The 24,475-nt window shown below is 43.5% G+C and overlaps 1 protein-coding gene across 11 annotated transcripts in view; it reads right to left on the reverse strand.

Annotated features, from left to right (window-relative positions):
* The window catches only part of frmd4a (FERM domain containing 4A), a 108,455-nt gene that overhangs the window by 44,344 nt on the left and 39,636 nt on the right, over positions 1-24,475 (reverse strand). For 2 of the 11 annotated variants that reach the window (XM_086208833.1, XM_086208832.1), the window contains exon 1: positions 17,753-18,152. The exons of 3 other annotated variants lie outside the window; for them this stretch is intronic. In XM_086208833.1, coding sequence (XP_086064959.1) covers positions 17,753-17,845 — 93 coding nt within the window. In that variant the 5' untranslated portion in view covers positions 17,846-18,152. Of the gene's footprint in view, positions 1-8,203; positions 8,781-12,246; positions 12,272-17,752; positions 18,153-24,475 lie in introns of those variants that run through there. 6 more of the 11 variants (XM_086208829.1, XM_086208830.1, XM_086208839.1 and 3 more) reach the window with 4 other exon arrangements.

Below are 24,475 nucleotides of genomic sequence, written 5' to 3' on the forward strand. Positions count from 1 at the left end.
CAGGGTCCAGGAGGATGATTCTGCGCCAGACTGTGACACGATGAGAGCAAGTAACTACTGAGTGATGTGCATGCATTCCTTTGCTATCTACATTTATAATGCAATGCATGTTTAAAGAGGTGACCTGTATTCAGAATAGTCACATACGGTATATTATTCCACCAATCATTTCCTTCCCTGTCGTTCCGTCTCCGCTCTAACTCTCCAGTGACTTTCTCTGGTCAGTGTTGCCCTTTACTGACACGTGGTGGACATTCCTAGAATTCTAGTCCAAAGGGAGCACTTGGTTGATAAAACCATCATGAGCACAGTACTTGTGTGTGTGTGTGTGTGTGTGTGTGTGTGTGTGTGTGTGTGTGCGTGTGTCAGCTGTAAGGATGAACTATATCTGTGGTGATTCATTAGCTTCTGAGGAAAGACAGTAGAAAAGGGAGAGAGAGAGAGAGAGAGAGAGAGAGAGAGCGAGCGAGCCAGACCACTGACAGGCTAACAAGAAGAGCACTGAGGTAGGTGTGATGTCATGTCTCACCGACTTTTATCTCAATGAACCAGTCTTACTGAGCATGAATGAGGGGGCTGAGATGCCAGTTTGTGTGTGTGTGTGTGTGTGTGTGTGTGTGTGTGTGTGTGTGTGTGTGAGTGTATGAGAGGAGAGAGAGAGAAAGCCTCATTCACAGGGGAAGGATCCTTTACCCCTACACCTCTCTTCATTTATAATTTACAGAGTGAGAAATCACTGTCGACCTCAGTGACCCTGCGTTCACTGATCCTGCTGGTAATTCATGCAGGAAGTGAGTGACGTCGTGGTGTTTGTGTCTGCATTGGTTATATATAAATATCTTCAATACGTGTGTATTCTTGAACATAGTGTTAAATGAGATTTTGCTATATTTGGCCTCTCTTTATCTATTCCTACATCTTTTTCATAAGCAGATAAGCAAACACATGCACATTAAGTTTGTGGCTTCAACTCAAGGGCACCATGCATAGCAGAGAGGTTGAACTCCCATGGCCTCACCCCCCTGTCCTGTATCTGGATAGAATATCAAACACTCGAATCATTTAGCATGTTGAATATTAAACAGTCCTGTCTGCGATCTCCTCTGAGTGTGACAGTCCTAATATATTCCACCGGCCTATTAAACATGTACTGACACAGAACAGCAGGGGACACGAGAAAGGGTGTTTTGGGTAATAAAAAGAGAGAGAGAGAACTCAAATCCTCTCTGTCTGCTAATTTTGTCCTGTTGTGTGTACTCTGTGTGTGTTTGTCCTTCAGAGTACAGAACAAGATCATTTTAGACTTACAGGATCATAGATACTACTCTGTATAACACACACACACTCACACACACACACACACACACACACACACACACACACACACACAAATGCTCGACCTGCTCTACTCCCCCATGCTCTTTAGCCTAAGACACAAACAAAAGTTGTCATGACAACTTTCTGGGAGATCTTGCTGTTGCTGTCGTGCAAACTGTGCCAGAAATGTAGGGCACTAAGAGGAGGAGGCAGCGTATTAGACCGAGCTGAGACACTGTATGAGGCAAGTGTGTGACCCCTGGGTAAAAACCTCAAGCAAAAATGCACGCAACAAAGATTTCCTTCACACAGTGTTTCGATCCAGCTGAGCCGATGATGGCAGGTAGTCACTATAGGAAGACAGACCCACCTGCACCTCCTTCAGTCCATCCTGAGAGCAAACTGACCTTGGTGATGTAAGAGGGCTGGGTGTAGCGGGATGGTGAAACAAAAACACGCTGGCACTGTGATGATGGCAAGGTAAAAAAGACAGTGTGTGTGTGTGTGTGTGTGTGTGTGTGTGTCTGTGTGGCAGGGGGCAGGTAAGACAAAAGGTGGAAAGACACTAGAGATGAGGCAAACTGACAAATAGGGGAAACATAACAAAAACAGAGGAGTGAGAGTCGATGTGTGATCACGCTGCAGTATCAGACCTGTCTTTCATCTTCCCTCAGGATCCCAGTCTGAAGAACTCTAATGACAAACAGGGGAATGAAAAAGATCTATATGTCCCTTCACATCACACGCTGCTTTCACTGCGCTCCACAGTTGGGTTTCATCCCTCCACAACCTTGGCTCAATGTGTCTGTGCTCCATTACTACACACTTGATTCCTGTGAGCCAGAGAAATGAAAAATGACCCAACTCATCTGCAGGGAGAGCCCTTTGGCAAGCACGTGTGTGTGTGTGTGTGTGTGTGTGTGTGTGTGTGTGTGTGTGTGTGTGTGTGTGTGTGCGTGTGCAGCTCTTCTTTTTCGCTGGGAATCCTGTCATTGTAAATGTATTGAACGTCCGCCATTTGGCTACTTGGCTTCAGGCAGAGCCAGAATTTGATGGTAGGAGGTGGAAAGCTTTTACTCTATAAATAAAAAACACCTGATCCATCATATGCCACGGCTACACACGAGGACTGGGCTCAGTTTTTGCTCTGCTGTTGGAATTATGTGACCATTTATGTGAGAACTTGTATTAATAGGACAAAGTTGGTGGATTTGTGACCAGGCACTCATTGCATCTTTCTACAGGTTCAAACGTGTCCAACTGAAATTAGGAATGCATAATTTAGTTTGCAGATGTAAGCTGTTAAAAGAGACAAAGAAGAATTTCAGGAGTTGAATTCAGAGGAGAGAACAATCAAATTGTGATGCAACTGGACTTTTCACAATTATCTCTAAGTGATAACTGATATTGCAGTGCTTCTCCTTCCATAGGGTATGAAATGAGTCTATCGAGCACATAATGTAGTTTAACTCAATACCAATATAGCTGATATAGTCTTCTTCCTGCAAAATATCTGGAGGGAAGAAGGTGTGAAATTCATAATATTTCATTTAGGAAAAATGATATTTCCTCTCTTATCCCTGAAAGTTGACATATGTACAAACTTTAAACCTCTCTTCAGTAAACACACATGGGCACACTGATAGAGGATAATATATCCACACAAACAGAGGATCTGGGAGTCCCTGAGAGGGATTTCCTCAGATATTCACCAGATTCCCCTCGTAATCCTCTGGGATTACCATTCTATACTGAGGCCCTAACCTCTGAACTTAAAACATTATAAGCCCTTACATCCCCATCACTAATGCTACAGTTAAACCTAGCGCTTCACTCAACAGAGGGGGACCACCTCCAAAAAAACAAAACAACCCAACAACCCGAACGTCATATCCAAGGAGGCCACTCGGCGGTGGCTCTGGCTACGACTCAGACACACTTAGAGGATTTAGATGGATAGATTTATCAAGCAGACGGTTCAACTTTGGCCCAATGAAACAGCAGCCAGGTCTTGTAGTTTGTGAGCTGTATAACTCAGAATATTCCCTAACATGACAACTGGTTTCTGGAAAAATGTTATTTGACAATCTTTTCATGAGAAATTGTATTCAGCAAAAAGGAATCAAGTCAAAATTATGTGTGTCCTACTGTATACAAGGAATGTGCATGGCAGATTACATCTCCAGTATACGTTCAATTTATTTTGGATATGTCTCCGTCATGGAGACCTATTGCTCTTTCTATGAAAATATAATACACACATATACTGTCCATAAGCAGTGTAAAATAAGGCTGCATTTATGCTTTTCACACCCAGATCTTGAGGATCCAGGGGACTGAAACACTTCCAGGCTAACATTGCCCAGAGGTTTTGTGACTTACAGCTCCATTTTGCCCCCCCAAAAAGTGAAATTTACCTTTCAATCATTCACAGTCATGCACACTTGAACTCACAATGAAGTTTTTCCCTGCACGTTACTTGCAATTTCACATCTCCCGTAAGTCTTGAAAGATTTTCAAACAACACTTGCAAGATGTCGGAAACTCTAAACGTTGCACAATTCATAAACGTTTGAGATCACTCGAATCAACTGCGGTTTTACTCTCACGTATCCTTTACGGTCTCAAATTCTATCGTATCAAACAAATATACCAGGGATGTCGAATCCAGTTTGAATGTATTAGTTAGGAGTTTCAGATGAAAGATAATTCCATATGGGTTTCCGAGCAGGAAAACTAGAAATAAAATCCCGTTCTCTACAAATCTAATACTGCGGCTTTAATGAGAGAGTCAGATCAGTCCTTTAGAATGTGTGCATGTGAGGATACGAGTGAGTGAGAATCCAAGAGCCTGTAATTAATCAAGCGGGGAGACATGCTATCAAGTAGCGTGCTATATTCTCACTTTACCAGAGATATTAGATCCTGGCATGACTAAGAAGCTTATGACACACAGTTATGTAGAATGGGGGGGGGGGGGGGGGGGGGGCACTTGCATCTTAAATGTTTAACATCAAACAGCTTGCAAATCACTGAGAGACTCAAACACATTCCCACTGGAAACATTAATGACAAATCAAATTTTTCACCACGGTTGATTGAGAACTTCATGGGAATTTGTTATGTGCTGAACTGTTAATCTCTACAAGAGCAGTTTTTCTGTTTTTTTTTCATATATTCATTTTCAAACACACACTTCCTCTCACACACTGGGTTTTTGATAAACCTTGGACTGGAGCAGTGGAAATGTTTTCCAGACAAACTATGCAAATAAGACATTATCCCCAGAGAGATGCAGTTAACGGCCTCAGCCACCAACAGACTCTGCAGAGGTGTGTGTGTGTGTGTGTGTGTGTGTGTGTGTGTGTGTGTGTGTGTGTGTATTTGTGTGTTTGTGTGCCTAAGTGGGGATATCAAATGCAAACATGCCTCAAGCTAGCTGCTAACAAATTAAACGATTACAAAAATATAAACAAAGCACTGGAAAAAATTTGAAGAGGAAACAATGTCTTCCCCTTCCTCCCACCTTTCACCGTTGGTTCTGGGAAAAGATTTTCTCACATACGGCTCTGGACTTTGGCAATCAGAACAAAGATGGATGCCAGACCTGGATAGTGATCAACATTCTTCAGTAGGAAGTCACAAGTTCAATTTCAACCTCTCTTCAATAATTTCTCTGCTTGAAAACAGGGATACTGGAATGGGTCTGGGAATTAGTGAGGACACACAGATTTCCCATTCTGGATATTTGCCTGCATGTCATGAGTCTATTTATTGACATGGGATCCAGTGGAAAATTAGAACAAATGATAAATTGGACATGAGAGTCTGAGAGACTTAATGAACCCAACCATGTATAGCTGGGTCTTGATTTGGGGGGTTGGGGAGTGGGGGGTTCTGGCCATTGCATTATCCTCCTCTTCCAAAAAACACACTTGCTTGAAATGATTTGAATGAGTGCCCACCGTTTATCAGACCACATATAAAAGATTGTAAGAGAAGAGACAAAAATGCACCCGCTTCTAGACAGAGGGAGGATTGTGTGTCTTGGTTATTTTAGGCATGTGCTAGAGTGTCTGCTTCCTATCATAAAGGAATGGTATTTGTCAGTGGGAAAGGAATATGATCAGTGACAGAGCTATTCTCACAGGAAACAGTACCAGATGAGTTCAGTGGGAGTAAATTGGCCTGGGTTTCAATCCTAAGTAGGATGCAGTTGAGGGTTTAAGCTAACACAGCAGTGAAGCGGTGCTATGACGGTGGATGTGACATAATGCGAGATTATAAATATGTACACAACTTTTCAGCGGAATAGGTTGCTAGGAAACAACTCCCTGTTTATTTGCCTTCTTGGTGAATCAGCTTCCTGTTTTTGGCACAGGGAACAAACTCAGTCTATTTAGGATGTTTGTCTTGTCACGTCTGACAATCTACAGAGATGCTGAACACGCTGATGAACAAAAAGCTTCTTGGCGTGAAGCAGAAAGTGAGAACTTGACTACAAAATTCTTCTCTGGAGGAAGCTGAACTGTCTGTGTTAGCTATATGTCCCAGCGTCTTCCCCAGGATATCCTGCCTGCCTGGGATAGGGCGGGGTGGTATGAAGGGGGGGGTTGCGCTGGAAGAAGAAAAATGAGAACACTGCTGAAATCAATGCCAAAAGCAGAGCATTGTGAGAAATGACAAACAATTACCCAGAGACACCGTCTAACACAGCGCAGCAGAACACTGCCCTCGCACACCAGTTGGTGCTCACCCTATTTAAAGGGTCAAACCACCAGAGGAAAATGTGTGACTGGAGGCTGTCGAGTCAATATTACACACTGATGTGTTAAACAAAAAAAAGAAAAAAGAAAAAGTGTAAACATGTGGCTGTGTTCTCTCATGAGAGAAACATGTCTGTGCAAGTAAATATTTGCCAAATGTTGCAGTTTGTTGGTTATTGTAAAGCTACAACTCCATCACACGCTACTAACATGCTGCATAAAATGACCAGGCTGCTCGATGCTGTTGGTCCTGGTGAAAAACAAATAAACCAAATAACACCAAAAAAGAAATGCACCTTTTGTGTGTATTAAGCAGGATTTGGGGTTTTTTTTAAAGTTAAAACCAGAAACGGCCAAATGACAAGGAGATCTGTACATCTGTGCTTGATTGCTTTTCCTCAGTTTTCAATTCCAAGAACTGATTTTGAATTGTACAAATTAATACAGTTTGAAATTCTGTTTTAAGCAAATTGATTCAATTGTAAAATGCGCAGGTAATATTCAGTTTTCAAAAGGAGTTATTTGATATAAAAATTCAGATTATAGGTTTCAAATTCAGTTTTTTAAAACACAAATTGCTTTGAGTAGATATTTCTGCCAGTCGAGCTGCTTTATAGATTAGAGGAGCTGAGAAGCGTTTCATGAAATGGAATCAGTTATACTCTCTCTCTCTCTCTCTCTCTCTGTCCATCTGTCCGTCTGTCTTTCTCTCTCTGCTGTTTTGTGCTATCTTATTAACAGTAATAGAGGAAGCAGGGCTAAGAGGCAGTGCAATGAGCCGGGGATATCCCCATCCTGCAGCCTGACACACAAACCCCTCCTTCCCTGCTTTTGTAACTTCCACCACTATTAAGTACTTCTCCACCTCTGATGCTACTACTTCATTGGATTGGGGGACACGGGGGGCTGGGGGGGTTGGTATTGTTTGTACCTCATCAAAGCACTGTTTAAGAGGATGTTTGGGAAAGTGCTAAACAAACCAAGGTGTAAGGTTGGCCTCTTCCAGCTGTGCGTGCATCTCCCCACCAGCAGGGGGAGTTAAAGATGGGTTTGTTTTGGGACGGCCTGTTTCACTCTGTCAGTTTCCTTTAATTGTGTTGGTCTCCTGCCTAAACTTAGGAGCCACATGAAAACACATTTTTTTGAACGCAAAGTTAGAAAAAATAATGAAGCTCATTCCCATTCAAGAATTAAATGGGGATTAGAGAGGAAACATAAGAAACGGCATATGGGGGGTTTGTTTGTGTGTATGCACAGCGTGTCTACATGTACTTATTAAAATTGGTGTGCTGATGCTGCGTGAGGATTTTGTGCTACAGTGAGTGCTGATGAGTCTCTCTAGGAGCCCGTTGGGTTTGTTCTGGTGGTGCCGGCTGCATACAGGGCAGGTGAAATGCTCGGGGAATACTAATGGCTCAATGAAAGCCCTGACTAGCGATTCAGATACGGCGATGTGAATACTGATCAGCCATTCTGCTGAATCACAGCTAGACAAACACAAACCCTGGTGACAAAGCTGCTTTTAATATAAGAATTAAAGCCAATACAGCCAGTTTATTCTAAATGCATAAGGTGCTAAAAGCAATGAGAAACCGTGTTTTTGTCTTTCACATATCCACAGAAACACTTAGCAGTTTAACAGCTTAGTTACCGGCCCCTTCATAATGACCCTAGCAACACAACTTCCTGCTCTGCATCCACAGAACAAAAGGACATTCTACACAAAAGCCCAAACATAAAACAAAGCTGTTTTTCTTTGCAGTCCAATGCATAAACCTGCAGGGAAAATACTTCACATGCACCTGAGCTATGTGTCTAAAACTATGCCAGCTTCTGCGTCCCATTTTACCAGCAGCATCACTGGCACCGTATCTAACCCAGTTCTGTCCTTTATACTTAATGTGAGAAATCAGTCATGTTTAACCCTGACCCTGCCTGTGGCCTACAGCCTGGAGGACATACCTGCTCACCACTACATCATCTCTCCTTCTGTCTAAACACTTGACACAAGTCATTTATTGTCTGCTGTAAATGATAGCTGGGCGCCAGTTTAATCCCAGGATAAGAAAATTTAATATGTGATGATGCACACATGCATGTGTTGGTTTTATACCGCCTACCTGGTACAGTGGCCTTGAAACACACCTGTGTGTGTGTAATAGATGCAGGGTACCAGGGAAGTTCCTGGCATGCACACCAAGGCGTCTCAGAGCTGTGGAGGTGAGAGTCCACAGAAGACCCTGCCTGGTACAGACCACGTCGTCGAGACCCAACAAGACCGCCTCCATGACAGCGCTGACCACTAGAACCCAGTGAGAAGTAACACTGAGGTTTCTGCAGGTATCACATTTGTAAGCCCAGCTGAATCAGAACAGGTAGAATCCACGTATGAGAGGGTTTGATCAGCCTTTATTGTCCTCTCGATACCACTCAGCTGCAGCAGAGAGTAATTGGGTCATCTCTGGAGGTAAGCTGGAGCAGGCCGCCCTGTAGCTTTCTCCTCTCCTGTCTCTGTCCTCTTGGTCTCTCAGGGATTCAGCAGTCTGATGCCTCCTCAAGGTCAAACCCTGCTAGTCCTGCTGTCCCAGTCCCACACAGCAAGTGGTCCCTGCTGACCCGTTCTCTCTTCTTCTTCCTCCTCTTCTCTCTTTCTCTCTCACTGAAGCAAGGCAGCCCCAGTCCTCTGGTCTGATCGCCACAAAAACAAACATTCCCACTAAGGAAATGCAGCCGGTCTCCTAGTCTGCCTCTCGGCTAGTTCTTTTAAAGCGATATGCACCAACTTTGGAATCAGAAATGCTTCTATCACACTGTCTAACGTGTGCGCATCTTCTGTCACGACTAGGCAGACTACACACTATCCTGATGCTGCGGCTTTGAAGAAACCACATGGTCGGTGTTTTTCAGCATACATTAGTCACCGAACACAGATATTCGGTCTCTAAAGACATGCTGCTTTCTATAAAAAGAACTATGATTTTAGACGGAACATTTTTATAACAATGTTTCTCCGAACTAGTTTTCCCAGGATGGAGTATCCTGACCTGACCTCACTACTTCTTGAAATAAAAGCTGGATTTGTCTGCCAGCATGCAAAAATTATCCTTGTATGTAATAAGCAAAATGTCTTGGGACTGTTTTTTTTTATCAAATCTAAATTCTAAAATTACTTTCTATCTCAAATTATTTGACACAAAAATCCACAATGAGGCTTCTCTTATTTCTTTACACACTTGCAACTGTGGCCACATGGAGGCAATACAACCACCACATACAAGCTGTGCCAAGTACACAGTGCCCACGTCTGTTATTATAGGCATAAATGATCAATAGTTTCTGTGTTGTTGAACACATACGCACTTCTTCTCATGCTCAAAAGATCATTCTTACTTGTCTGAGTCACTGAGATTTCTTACAAGTCAATTTAAACATTTAAAAAGTGAAAATCTTAAAAGCTCAACTGGTTTTACAGAGCTGAGTATATTCAGTTTTCAACTATTGCCCCCCCCCAAGTCTCGATCAATAAAGAATTAAATAACACAGTACGCTGCAGTACAGCAATTCCCAGGCAAACCTAATCAGACTGGATTAAATTGCCTCTCCAGCTGTGATTCATAGAAGAGTTTATCGATAAAAAGAGTCACTCCTGTACTGTTTAGTGTGTATGCATGTTTGTGTGTGTGTGTGTGTGTGTGTGTGTTTGTCTGTGTGTGCACAGGAGCTGAGTGGTGTTCATACCAATTACTTATTACGAATACATTACAAAACTGGAGTATGATTTCTAATGTAGAGGCTTTGTAGCAAGTATTGGTGTGGATGCCTTGTGAGAGGGCACAGGGGGTGGAGCCAAAACTGATTGGACATTAGAATATTATATCCGTTTTTGCTCCGCCCCCTGCGCCCTCTCACAAGGCATCCACACTGATATCTGCTTGATGATCTTATTTGGCTGTAGTAAACACAGACAGTTCGGTGTGCACTAATGGGCAGGTACTGTATTAATCTTGCATCCAGTGAAAATGACATCATGCCCCTCCCCTATCATCACATGAGGCCAGTGGCTCCAAAAAAACCATAGATTTACATTGCGAAAGAAGCAGCGATAAAATGGTGTATAAATAACTGAAATCACCACACAATCTTGACAAAATTCCTCACTTCAGAATCAGCCTGATAACCCTGGGTTAATTGTCCTTGGCTGGCTCTCCTGTGGCTTCCTAACTTGGCATGTTTGTGGCTGTAAATACGGGGATACTGACCATCATTTATTAGCACTGAGTGACCCACAATCATGGTACATGGAAATGTCACAATTTTTTTTCCTGACAATATTTGGGAATTCATTAGCAGAGAGCGAACCAGAAGTAGCCAGTTTGGATGATGTAATCATGTGGGGAATGTCATGTGATAGAAACCCATGAAAAGATCTCCAGAGCTTCATGATTTCCCCGGAAACACAGAGCAAATAGCACTCTGACATCTGTTACGTGAGGCCCTTTTCCCCCTCTATTTCTCTGTTGTATGCTACTTTCTCACTGAAGTCTACTTTAACTTTTTCTTTAAGCACAGAAGTCCTGATTCCAAGAGGTTCACCGCACACACTCTAAACCCCATCAACAACTGACCAGATCATTCGTGCACTAAGCATGCATTTTTTTTCCCCACTGACAGTTAATTTGACAAACCAAAATCTCCAAGATTTGTTGTTCCACTGCTCCCAGTCTAGGGGCCTCATGCTAACTATCCTCTCAGTGGTGTCTTGAGAAACGCACGAGGAATGTTTGGTATTCCTGAATGTGAATTTTTCCTTACTGAATCCGGGGGTTGGCTGGAGATGTTCACTTCTCAGCGACTCTAATTTACGAGGGGTGTAAATATTTGTTGCTGTAGAGCTGGGAGGTGAGGGACAGCGGTGCACTGTTCCCATGATTGTGTGTGTGTGTGTGTGTGTGTGTGTGTGTGTGTGTGTGTGTGTGTGTGATTGTGTGTGTCCATGTCTAATGTCCAACTGAATCCTGGGAAAGGTCACGTAGGCCCTGTGATGTAAACAGTCAGCGGTCGAGAATCAGCTGTAACCATAGAAAAACCTCAGTGTTGTGATAGATAGATAGATGGGACTGTCAGAGTCGAAATGTGAGATAATCTCTGTGTCATTTCCTTTTGGTCACACACGGGGATAACGATCACTAAACGTCTTTGTTCAGTCATTTCTGTCCTGACACAGACAGGAAACAGGAACTCCAGGTGCAAAATGTCACTTCTTCTCTCCATCCTTCTCTGTATTTGCTTCCAAACTGTTACTTTCCCCAATCTCTCGCTTTCATCTCTCCCTCATATTACGTCTATCTCTCAATCTCCCCCCCACTCTCTGATCTTCACTGAGGCGTGTTATTCTAGAGTGCAGGCAAGTCAGATAGAGGGAGAGAGGGGGAGAGCAGTGGAGGGAAATGGGTCACAGGCACTATAAATTCTCAAGAACATTGTCAGCTGAGGCGCCCTAACATACACACACACACACACACAAATTAAGCCAAAAGTGCACATGACACAAGTTAGACGTAAAAGCTTTGAAACACTCATCTTTCAGTAACAATACACCTGGAATCTCGATATTATTGGTTAAATTTTCAGACACTACACACATGGAGACACACATACACACACTTACACACACACACACCACTGTCAGTGGAGCAGAGATTGTTAGTGACATACGTGTATAGACTGGTTCTGAAATTCAATTCCGCTCAGTCTAGTTTAATGTGATTGTGTTAGAGGTGCAAGCAGGAAAATCAATAACATAACGTAATGTGGCTCGAGAGAGGGATGAAGGCGAGGAGAAGCTTCCATATGTGTGTGTGTGTGTGTGTGTGTGTGTGTGAGTGAGAGAGAGAGAGAAAGAAAGAGAGAGAGAGAGAGTAAGGAGGTTTCCCCATTGACTTATATGGTTGGAATATTTAATATGAAAATACAGAGTTCAATGAAAACCCCCATGATGACACAAAACCTTTGAAGTATCGGGACTTGTTAGTCTCTTAAGTACGGAAGTTGACCTAGTTCATGTGTTAATGCTGTAATAGGGTACATACACACACACACACACACACACACACACACACACACACGCATGGTGAACACACATTAAAAAAAAAAGGGTACTCACTCAGGAAAACATGTACACTCTCAAGCTAATCATTCTCTCCACTTTGCCTGGCGGATAAATATTAATGAGGATTACTGTGTTACTGCAGTACGCCCACAGAAAACAGGAGACTGGAACAGCACCTCTCTCTCTCTCTCTCTCTCGCTCTCCCTAGTCCTTTACTGCTGTCTATCTCTGTCACCCACACACACACACTCACTCCTTGCTGAACTAACACAGCCTCAAGACAGTATTAACTAGTTCTTCAAAAATTTAAAACACGGTCTTTCTTTTTCGTTTTCTCCCCAAACTTCCAATGCTTGCATCTGGCATGGCAAGGTTCACACACACACACACACACACACACACACACACACACACACACACACACACACACACACACACACACACACACGCACTATGAATAAAAACCCTTCATAGGAGTGAGTCACAGCGCCTCTTTGAGTTGTGTTATCTCTGTCTCACAAAGACCACAGATTGTGACGGGATATTAAAGGAACATTTTGGGGTCTCCACATCCTGTTTTGGGTGGGATGGAATTTAAGAGTATTTCCCATCAACTTTCTTATTTTTCTCAGCTCTGCTATTTTTTTCTTCTTTTTTTTGCGTGCAGACATTTCTGAGCAGCAGAGATAATGAAGAAATCATTCTGAGCTCTGCGTGAAAGTGGCGGAGAACACAAACGCCCACATTCATCCACTGGGGATGTTTTCATAGAGGACAGAGGAGTCCACTTTCACCATAGCTACCATGCTAGCAAACTGTCTCCATAGAGAGAAACACATTACCAGCAGTTCACTGCCTTCAGCCTCCGACTCTCTGAATAGGCGATCATGGTTTCATTGTTTGATCCCTCTCTCTGCAGATCTACTTTGAACTCGCACACACAGCTGCGAATCGGTTGGTCTGCTGGTTGATTTTGGAGGAATAAAAGATAAATAAAAACTCACAGAGGAGAACAATAAAAGAGATTGGGAGTCTCTCCCTTCTCCCACTCAAAAACATTCTTCCTCATGAGCTGCCTTGGGGAGAAAAGGGGGGTCCCCTTTCATGCTGAACAGGACGAAGTGTAAGAGGGGCCTTCAGGGCTCCAGCTAGCTTTCCTTCACTCTTTCACCTTCCTTTGTTTCTTTAATTGGGCCGACTGCCCACAGCCCTCTCACCTTCGGCCCAGTTGGGGCTTGATGAAATCACTGGGAATCAATACTGTTGTGAAGCCAAGCAGAGTGAAATAACGGCTATATGCTAAAAGCAGTAAAGTAAATGATTATATTTGGATGTTATTTATTTGGCTTCCACTTGCATGTCTGTGAAGCTTCTTCAATGAGTCCTGACGCTAATGTCGACACAATTAGATCACTTTGATGAGAGGCAGGGATTCTATCAACCTGACCCCTAGAATGCCAGAGTCCAGAGCTGACCTTCTCTGTGATTGGTGCAGACAATATATTTAAAAGGTAACGAGCATCGATTAGTATTCCTGTCTCAACACCTGCCCGCCTGTCTGGCTCACAGGCCGATGGAGCTAAATTACAGTCGTGCTATTGTCTGTATGCATTCCTGCTCTGCTCAAGAATGTTTCTCCTAAACACGTGCGAGCGTCTGGCTCTGTGTGCCTGTGTGAACTTCTATTCTTCTGAGATCCGCCCCTCCCACCTTTATCCCCCAGCACCCCCCAGCACCCCCCAACCCCCCTCCTGGTGCCACGAACAACGACATGTTTCCTTGGAGAGCGGTTTAACCTCCCTCCTCGGATCTGAATTTTTTTTTTTGACACCCCACACACACATAAACAAGTCTTTCTGGTGCCGTCTCCTCCCTTTGTTTGTTTGTTGTTTTTGTATTAAATTTTACAGTAAAATGTTGAGCAGCTTAACATGAGGAGGATAACCAAAGCGGATGGTAATCCTAATTTAGGCCACTGGCAGAAGTAATCTAAACAGAAGACATCCTCTAAAAGAAGCTGTCAGCACCAAGAGTGCAGTTTATCATCGTATTCGTACTGTAAACCGCCTGTTTTCCTTCCACTTGTGAACCTCTCTATCTAGATAATACAAGGAAGACAGGCGTGACCATGTTTAAAAATGAGTCCCAATATTGGGGAAAGCAAGGTAAAGAAAAGAGTGATAGAGAGTACATCTATTGTTCTTGTGGAGAGTGTTATGTTGGCAAAAGATGTTCTCCCTCGACACTGCTGCGATAGAAACACACATCCATCAGAGAGCATTGACAGATGTGGGGTAATTCATCTGCATCAGATGAGGAGAGATTCTGTCTCACGCTCCCTGGAAGGTAAAAAAAAAAAATAATCAAGAGGATTAATTCAGGAAATATCTTCTCAGCTAGTCATTAAGTGCTAATGGGTTTGGAGAAAGTGTTTAGCCAGCCACACCCATATATCTCTACATGTTCACTGCACCCTGGAGGATAAGAAATCCTCGGCTTCCAAGTGTGACGAATGCCTTTAACTGTATCTAAGCTTCAAAACATAAACATTTCCATGACAACGCTGTACTCCACTGAGACACATTTGGTCAGTATCTTTCCTGTGCAGTTCAGCCTGTTGTATAAAAGACTGGATGACTTAAAGAAATGAGTTATCTATCACAGCAAGTCAGAGCAGGACGAAGCTGTGAGCGGAGAATAAAATTGAAAGTGGCTCTGCTGGTGGAAGGTGAAGTCTAGAGTCTCCGGAGTGGAACAGGTTAATCAGTGAGCTTTGTTCACCTGCCGTCACACAGGACAGAAACACCCTGATGATTAAAGTTCTTTTTTAAAATAAATGTAACAATTTATAGAGCGTTCCTTTCAGCGTGTAGGTTTGGAGAACAACTTATCGGATGCATTCCCTTCACGCATAAGAAGCTGTTGCACGTTGATGCATTCAGCTGTTATTTTTCTCCAACATGTGAGTGAATGTAAATCACAACAATAATTCTCCCTTGAAGCATTAGAGACAGAAAAAAGAATGCAATCAGGGAAGAGACCTCCAGCCTCTGCTGTGCAAGAAATTCTGCTTTTCTCCATTAAGTGAAGTGATTTGAGTGTGTGTGTGTGTGTGTGTGTGTGTGTGAGAGAGAGAGAGAGAGAGTGAGAGAGAGGGAGAGAGAGAGCAAATGTGGATTCAGCCAATCAACCGATGGCAATTACTCCCATCAAATGGCAAGAGAATTTTTTTTTGTTTTCTTGAATCAAATATGATAATCAAGGCCTGACAGATTTCATCGGATCCGACTTTTTTCCTTTCGCAACCGCTTTGGAATGTCTTGAGATCAGCACTGCAATTAACAATTATTTAATTTCCAGTTAATCTGCAAATTATTTTTGGGATTGATCATTGATAAATTACGCCCCAAAAAATGAAAAGTAATCACACTGGCCCAGAGCACAATGTGACAGCATGCATGTGTGTGTCCAATTCAGTCCTTACACTCGGTATTATAAGACTGAGAATAAATCTCATATCAATCGTACAACATTTTCAGCGGAAAAGACTTCAGTTGTTATAATAGTAGATGAAACATCACCGCTCCAGAAGTATGGTGACAGTTTAACAGAACACGCCAACCATCCTCTCCAGAGCCAAACTAGAGGATCCCCTCTCCCCTCACATGTGTACTACTAGCTAGCTTAGCGCAAAGAATGGTAGTGCGTGGGAAGTGTTAGCGCACCTCTTTCTTGCCCGCTCAGCTTCCAAAACCTGTTCTGCCTGTGGGTATTCAGGTTGATAAAGATCAGGTTCGGGATCTTGGATCTCTAACGTCACCTTCCTCATCCTCTCTTTTCAAGTCAGCATGTTTGATAGTAACAGTCGCTCGTGTTTGTTTTCGGTTGGCAGTCATTACATCAGGACTTTTAAGGTGCAGTTTCGTCAGGAAAGCAGTTCTGAAAAAGTACGTGATTCAAAATTAAAATAACCAAAATAAGTGTACGCATTTTCACAATGAATTTTATGTTCAACTCTAGTTATATTAATGTTGGCAAAGACAGAGTTGTACAGACATATGCTAACACATCCGCTACATTTCATTGCTCCAAGCTCACGAGAAGTCCATTGGTCTCAGCTCTTCTTTACTGCCCACACAAAGGAGAGAAGGGTATCTGTGTTCTTTTCTGGCTCTTGGCATAGTCTAATAGCCCAAAAAGTAAGTCTCGAACTTCAACCCCATCATAAAAACTTCTTTTATAGAGAAACCAGTTTGTGTTTTACGAAATTTTTCTGCAAAGAGATAAAAAGGTTTTAGTTGTCTGGACTTATTAAAGCGAAAGCTGCTTCATCCAATAAAACCACACAGTCTAATTTATGATGAGAACAGTACAGGCACAAGCGTGTGTGTGCGTGTGTGTGTGTGGGTGTGTGTGCGTGTGTGTGTATGACTGTCATCTGTGTGCATGTTCAATCAAAGAGAAAACTACAAAGAGGCTGATGATTCTCAGAAGAGCTTATGGCATTTAGCAGGCACGTTCATGAAACTGATGTCGCATTACATTTGATGGGAAGACAGATTTCCAAACGGAGATGGAATTAAATTTGGTATGTCCTGTCCTGATTGTGGGAAAGAAGTTTGGAGAAGCTGTACAGTAAAAGCAGCTCACTCACCACCTGCACACACTCACTGCACTTAAATCAGACTGACCTAATACTAGTGCATTTAACATGAAAGGCTCCTCACCGAGAGAACGTAACGGGGAATCACATGAACTCACAGCTGCAGACTTGTGCGCTGCCGTGGTTCCTCGTGCTATAAACAACTTTAGCTGAAGAGCGAAAGAGGTGAATCACCTGGCAGGTTGCAGCCTGTCTTTACAAATGACATAAAGGTTAACTTCGCAACACACATTCCACGTCTAAGCTCAGTTTAAAACATTATCCTCAGCGAACCCACACCCACAACACTAAACTGCCACAAACACATAAACACCAATGAGTCTGGTACTAATTGATTTCCACTGTGTGCAATCCAGGGTCCAGGACCTTAAATCAAGAGGAAGGCAGGTCGGTGTGTGTGGCTTAGTTAGATGAAAGGAATTCGTGTCTCAAGTCAGTTCAATTGCGTTGACAGTGACAGGCAAACAAGCACTCAGAGACAGCACTCCCACTGTGAGACATCCCCACAACCTTGAAAACTGAGGACTGCAGGGGAATACATTAGCAGGGACAGAGACAGACGGAGCTCTGGAAGGATTGACAGACTCAGACTGACAGCAACTTTAGAAGGACAGTCACAGAAGTATTGTCCACTGTCGAGATTAAAAGCTTTGCTCCTGACTTGCTTGTGTTCCATCAACTCACATCTAATACCGTCCCCTGGATTAGCCAAGAACCTTCTTAAATCTCTCTCTCTCTCTCACACACACACACACACACACACACACACACACACACACACACACACACACACACACACACATACACTCACACATAAAACAGCAGGGTAAAGACACTGTCAAAGAGTGATGACAAAGTAAGTGAAGTAGAGAGAAAGTGGGGAGGCTCGTGTCTTACCCTCTCTCCACTATTCCTCCGGAGAGTCCCAACCGGCAGCTTCAGCATCAGCCGGCGGGTTCTCCCGGGCGTCACTGCTCCCTGGACCACCATGGTACGCTCCAGAGTGTGTGTGTCCGTAGGTGTGTGAGCATGTGTGCGGTGAGTATGTGAGGTGGGTGTCCTCGCCGTCCCGTCCAGCCTGGCAGCGGGCTTCACGCAATCTTGCGTGTGGGTGTGTATGAGAGAAGAAAGTGTGTGTTAGCAGTTCCACACACACCAGCCCTATGTTCCTCTCTCTGCCTGGATTTCCCTCTTTGTTAAAGCACTGCCCATTCTGCTCCGCTCCGCTCCACTCTGCTTCTCACGAGGTTGAATGTGAGAACGTGAGGGAGCGTGCTTTGTCTCTCTCCTCGCTTCTCCTCTCTCTCTCCTCCAGCTCTGGAAGCCCCCTCCCTCCCTCCCTACCATCCATTCTTCACTTCCTTCAGTTGGGGGCTTAACCAGGTCACTGGATTAATGTGACGTTGCGGCTGTTATTAGCATATGCACTTGTATCACGTGTTCCAATAATGATTTTTATGAACATATATACACCTACCACACACCCACACACACACCCACACACACCCACTCACCCACCCAGGACTAACACGGGATCACGTGGAGAACCTCAAAAAGAATATGGGATGTTTTGCCATCTGGTAGGGAGATTATCTTTGAAATCCCACAACCAGCTTTCTCTCCCTCTACTGTCTGGACTAGAACACAATGGCAGAGGGGCATACACACACACACACACACACACACACACACACACACACACACACACACACACGTGCATCATTCTAGGCAAAACATATATCATTCTCATGAAAGATATATAATCACTTATATGCAGAAAAGTGTGGAAATTGGCCTGATTTTTTTGCCCCCCCCCCAACCCCCACCCTTGACACTCAGACCCTTGTGGGGATTTTTCATCATGACAGCTACGGAGAGTCGGTGGCAGCTGCATTCAGCTGAGTCAGTCCTCTCTGTATGCACCACGGTGGTCTTTACATGTCCATTAAAGCTATTGGACTGGTGATTTACAGCTGGCCCTAGTGACTTACTGTCATATTCTCATCATCACTCACCGCTCAGCTCTGTTTGCCTCTGCACACCAATACTGGACTGTCAGCTGATTAACTAAAGTGGATCAACATACATGCAGGCACGCACACACACACACACACACACACACACACACACACACACACACACACACACATGTTCAGTATGCACATATGCATGCACACATGGGCTGTAACATCTTGTGTGGGTTAAATGTTATAGAAAGGATTTGATGCCGGGTCACTGCCTATGAGGTCAGATTAAAAGCACCAGTCAAACTGAGCATCCGCCTCCGTTCCCTCATATCCTTTCTTAAAGTGAGGACCCTGTGACGGCTTTAGTGACATGATACAGTATGTCACACATATTGTATAGTCACAGGCGTGCACGCATACACACACACACACACACACACACACACACACACACACACACACACACACGCACACACACACACTGTGCTAAAGCCAGCATACAGGAGAAAATCATCTGTGGCGGTAATCCCCAGTAAGCATTATTTATTCACTACCCCGGCCCACACAAGTGTGTGAGTGACTGTGGCCTACATGGGAGATATCAGAGGTTTAAATATAAACTTAAGGCTCCTACATGCAGACAAATAGGTAGAAAAAGGAGACAAAAAAATAATGATTAATTTCTTTGCACCGCTAAGGTGCAACGTGATGCAGAGATTAAGCGGCACTGCTGATTGGAGACAAAAACGTCAGTGCGCCGTGACACGGAGATGACAGCCTGGTCTCCTAATTAAACAGTTTAGGTTTAGTTGGTGTTTATTTGTTCTCTGCGGCAGCTCAGATGTTTTTCTAATTCAAATTCTGTTTCTTCAAACCCTGCTGAGGTGATAAGCCTCTTTTTCTTACTCATCTTGACAGAGAGGAAAAACTATTCTTCCAGCTTAAGGCAGTGACCCATTTCAGTCAACACACACTCAAAAATAAATTAAATGGGATTTACACAAGGTAATTAAAATATGTAAAATACAAAACTGCATAGACAACAAAACTATAAATAGGAGGTATATTCTGACATATTGAACTGCAGCTGTCCTCAACATGAACTACCATTAGACTAATAAGATAATAAGAGGGAATTAGAGGGAACAAAAAGAAAACAAGAAGGAAAAAAATAACTGTAGGTGTTAATAAGGGAGCTGCAAACAAAGTGTGTGTTTTTATATTTTTGTGCGTCGGCCAAGCCTTTGTTTGTGTGTGATAAGACGCAATTGTAGAATTCTGCCATTAATTCATCCTGATAACCAACTCAGTCAGTGTCTGCCCACGGCGCTCTGACTCATCCCTATGGTCCTGCTTCTCATTGGGTTTCTGTGTGTGTGTGTGTGTGTGTGTGTGTGTGTGTGTGTGTGTGCGCCACACCCTCTGGCTGGACTCTCTCCTTATCCGTGGTTGAATATTTATGTTACAATCAGACTCCTCATTTGACAAAGGATTCAGTTAAAGCCTCAACAACACCACCCTGACAGAATAATTACATTAGATTCTCACAATGGGGGGGGTTAAGTGTATGCAAGTGTTGTCTCTATCTCTTACTCTACCTCATGAGAGTGAGATGAGCAGAAAACAGGGCCTCCCACCCTTCATCAGGCCAGAACCAATCATAATGACTTCTCCACAGGGGAGCATCCACTTCAATTATCGTCCCCTCGGCAGCGCTGGTGTACCAGGGCCTGGGAAACACTTCGACATGCTCAGAGAGGTAACGTACTGCCTGTGAGATTTTTCAGGAAATGAGGACATTCACGTGAGTCATTGTGAAAACTGGGACATATTTGTATTTTAGAAAGATTTGAGCACAGGGACATGTTGTCCTGGTCAAACCGTGACGCTCAGCACAACATCTGCTTACCCCGCTGCGAGGTGACTGTGAGTATGCCTGTGTGTGTGTCTGTGTGTGTCTGTATGTGCTCTCATAGTCTGTGTGTGTGTCTTTCAATATGATTAAGTGAAAAGAAATACATGTTCTTCTATATTGGTTTATTTGAGGGGGGCCTGCTGCGAAATCAGCACTGAGCACGTCACACTGATTTTCTTTCTATTTTTGTCTGCCATTTTAAAACAGGTTAAATCTAAACATACCTAGCCAGGAGTAGTGCCCCCCCCCCCCGCCCCCCATCTGTACATGACAGAAGGAAGGACTGTTGGCTTGAGAAGACGGACAACTTCCTGGAAAGAAGCATGTTGGAGATTACAAATGGTAACTCTCATGTACATGCATGTGCTAATTTGTCCATAACCCATTTATTCCAGTTAATTCTAATAGTTTGTGACAGGAAGGTTGCTGGTTCTAACCCCGCACAAGCAGGACTTTGGTCAACTTTGGTCGAAGGGAAGTGAAGATGCGGTGTTTGCCCCTCCGTCATTACATCTAACTGCTGAGGTGTCCTTGAGCAGGATCCTTCACCTCGACTGCTTAATGGCTCTGTAGTTGTGTTGAACCGCTTCCAGGTGTGAAGGCGATCACAGAACTCCTGCAGAACAAATAGAGCTCAAAGAGAAGTTACTTCATCTACATTCTAAACACAAAATTTTCAATCTCCAAGGCCCAACTCTTCAAAGGTTAATAGCTAGGATCCAAGGCTACTAGCTAGTACAGCTTGAAATTAATGTTAGAATAAGTGATGCTATCCATGTTAGCATGGCATCCTAGTCAGTATCTGTCACTCACAGCAATGAACTCAGCCTCCACTTCAAAAAGACAGCCAAAACAACCCCCCCAACAATTTTACGGTGTGCGTATATACTAGACATTATGGTATGAGCATGTTAAAGTAAGTACCTGTTTCAAACAAAAGAGACGATGTAAAGCCTTCTAAATTATCACAGTTGTTTCCTCTGCAGTCGGAATAGGATTTTAGAACAGCTGCGAGTTTGTTCTCATCACAACTCTGAGCCGAACACATTTAAACTGAATTAAATGTTGATTGCAGATATCTATAGAGTAATGAGACCATCAGCATTCCCTCCAGGCTCTACTTTGACCAAGTAATTCTATTTGCCACACGGTATGAATTGAATCCCCAAAAAATAACAACCCTGAATGTTGTTATTTAACGCTGTGGGATGAGAACGCGTTGGTTGCATATCAAAGTTGTAGAAACTCCAGCTACAAGAAAAACGTGTGATGTTGGCAGGAGATGCGAAGGAGGCAGAGTGTGACGAGGTAAAACAAGAGTGAACTTGATGCAGAGAGTTTCTGGGAGTCAAGAGCATTCAGTTTGACCATATTTCTACTGGATCAGTAAACAGTACATGTAGGTGCAGGATGAAGGCAGCTGGACCTGTTTCAGTTTCTCTTCGATGTTTCTCCTCTCATCTAAGAGGCGTCATCAGTTGACTGCAGCGGGGACTCACTGAGGTCTAAATAAAAACCCCTTCAATGGATGAATACAAACAAAACGCCTTTATCACGACACTGTGACCGAGGTGGGAAACCAAAATGATATGCACCCTTTCAAATCAGCCACCGAAACACTGGGAATGAAGACAGCCTTAACGATCACCTCTGTCTTTTCAATGTACTTTGTTTAGAACCGTGAGAAGGTGCTTACACACCGCTGTGGAAAAATGTAACTGTATCTTTGTCTGTACAGTCCATATCCGTTTCCATTATACAGCCATTTATGCCTTCATGGAATTAGAATCAGAATATATCATTCAAATGGGCCTATAAGTATTCTATTATGAGAGTAGCGGCGGAGTTGAAGGGACACAGGGGCCTGAGTAATGTGCAATTTTCCCCGGTGAATAGCAGACTGAATTATACAGGAATGGAAGGTCTGTGTGTGTGTGTGTGTGTGTGTGTGTGTGTGTGTGTGTGTGTGTGAGATGGGCCAGTTGACATCAGAATCTACATCTGACGGAAAATGAGGGCTGAATAATATCAGCGTATTACTTTATAGTTTATGATGTGAATATAAAAATTTGGATCAAATTTATGATAATTGTCTTTTCTCTATGTATTTGACTGCAGCCAGACCGAAGATTGAGGGGGGAATTTACAGAGAAAAAGCTTGGAAATGTCTCCGAAGTCATGCCTTAGTCGTGATGGACTCCAGCCTCAATAAATATTAGATTAATTGGAACTGGTGGCGATTGTTTTCTGGTGAGAGAAGAAGACGAAGGAAGGAGAGAGGGAGGAGTGATGGGGGGTGGGGGGTCAGCTTGCTATAATTGAACAATTTTGTCGCTGGGCAGGGAACGCGCCTGTTACATAACAGAACGACAACATCTAAGAGTCCATAGCTTGAATCTGAATCAACACATCTGCAGTGAAGAATGTAGAGATACACCTTCAGTGTGGAGAAAGAACCAACATCTGGCAGACTGGATGCACTCAGTCTGCAGCAGGCCTGCTCTTCCAAGTCAACTTGTGTTTTATGGCTGCTGAAAAGAGCAGCACACTACAGCTGTGATGGAAACAATCCCATCCAGATGAGGGGAAAGATGCCGGCTGGGGGAGGGAGGAAGAGGAGCTATAGTTCCGCCTGCAGGCCTGAATTAAAGAAGGGATGTTGCAGGAGAGGACTTTGAAGGGGGGGGGGGGTGGAGCAGTCGGCGTGGTGCACGAGGAGGAGATTCAATTTAACTACACAAGGATTGAATGCATTTTTAATCACAGAGCTTCATTTCCTGACGTGACTGTCAGCCTTTGTGTGAGACAGAGGCATCATGAGCGCGGCGCTGCCATCTCACCATGTCCAGCCCTGCTCGGCTCGCACAGCTCAGCGGACTAGCACCACAATAACCTGCAGCTTTGGCAGGGGCTGATATGATGCCATGAGCAGACATTTTACTGAAGCCAAAAAAAAAAAAAAAAATCCAATTAGCAGATACAGATCCTGACATTATTTTACCCATGTCAAAGGATCTTGTCAGTGTGTATGTGGTCCTGTGTGCTCTGTGGCCCAAATGTCAAAGAAATCCAGCTCCAGTGACAGAGAGAGAGAAAATGAGGAGACCCAAGTTTCTCACTGGGGCTGCTATTTTAAACATGACCTTGTTTTGTGGCACTGTCAAGAGGGTCTTGAGTGAGTGTGCCTCAAGAATTTTTTCACAAATAAAGCCAATGTGAGGCTGTAAAGCACCTTAATGCCGGGGACCACCAACCACAACACTGAGAGAGGAAGAGGAAGTTGTTGTGCTCAAGATGTCAACCTGAGGTCTAAAGTCTTCTGGGAGCAAGAAACCAAGGCGATCGCTTGTTTTCTCTCCCTTTCTTCCAAATCCCTACTCATTCCAGTTGTGTCTTTCTCCTGGTTAAATGTTATTTAGGAAGAGGTGAAAAGAGAATGTGGAATGATTTATAGACATCATGCCCAAGAAAGTGCTCGACCTTTAAAAACATTTCATGAACACCATCTATTCAAGTTGACACAAAACCCGTAGCAAGCTAACATTCAGCAGATGAGCCAAACTTGTTACAAGGACACTGACCTTTGTTTACTGGTGTCTGATAAAGTCAAAATATTCTTTATTTGCTGTTCTTTATATGTACATCACAAACATTGCATAGCAGTTGTTTCATTTGCCCGGCGCATAGTTATTTGTAGTTTTATGACAAATGATGCAGTTGTGCTGCTGCTGCTTCTGC

Source organism: Aulostomus chinensis, chromosome 7 (assembly GCF_037954235.1).
Source record: "Aulostomus chinensis isolate RoL2024-O1b breed Wild chromosome 7, RoL_Achi_v1.0, whole genome shotgun sequence".
NCBI classification, from domain to species: domain Eukaryota; kingdom Metazoa; phylum Chordata; class Actinopteri; order Syngnathiformes; family Aulostomidae; genus Aulostomus; species Aulostomus chinensis.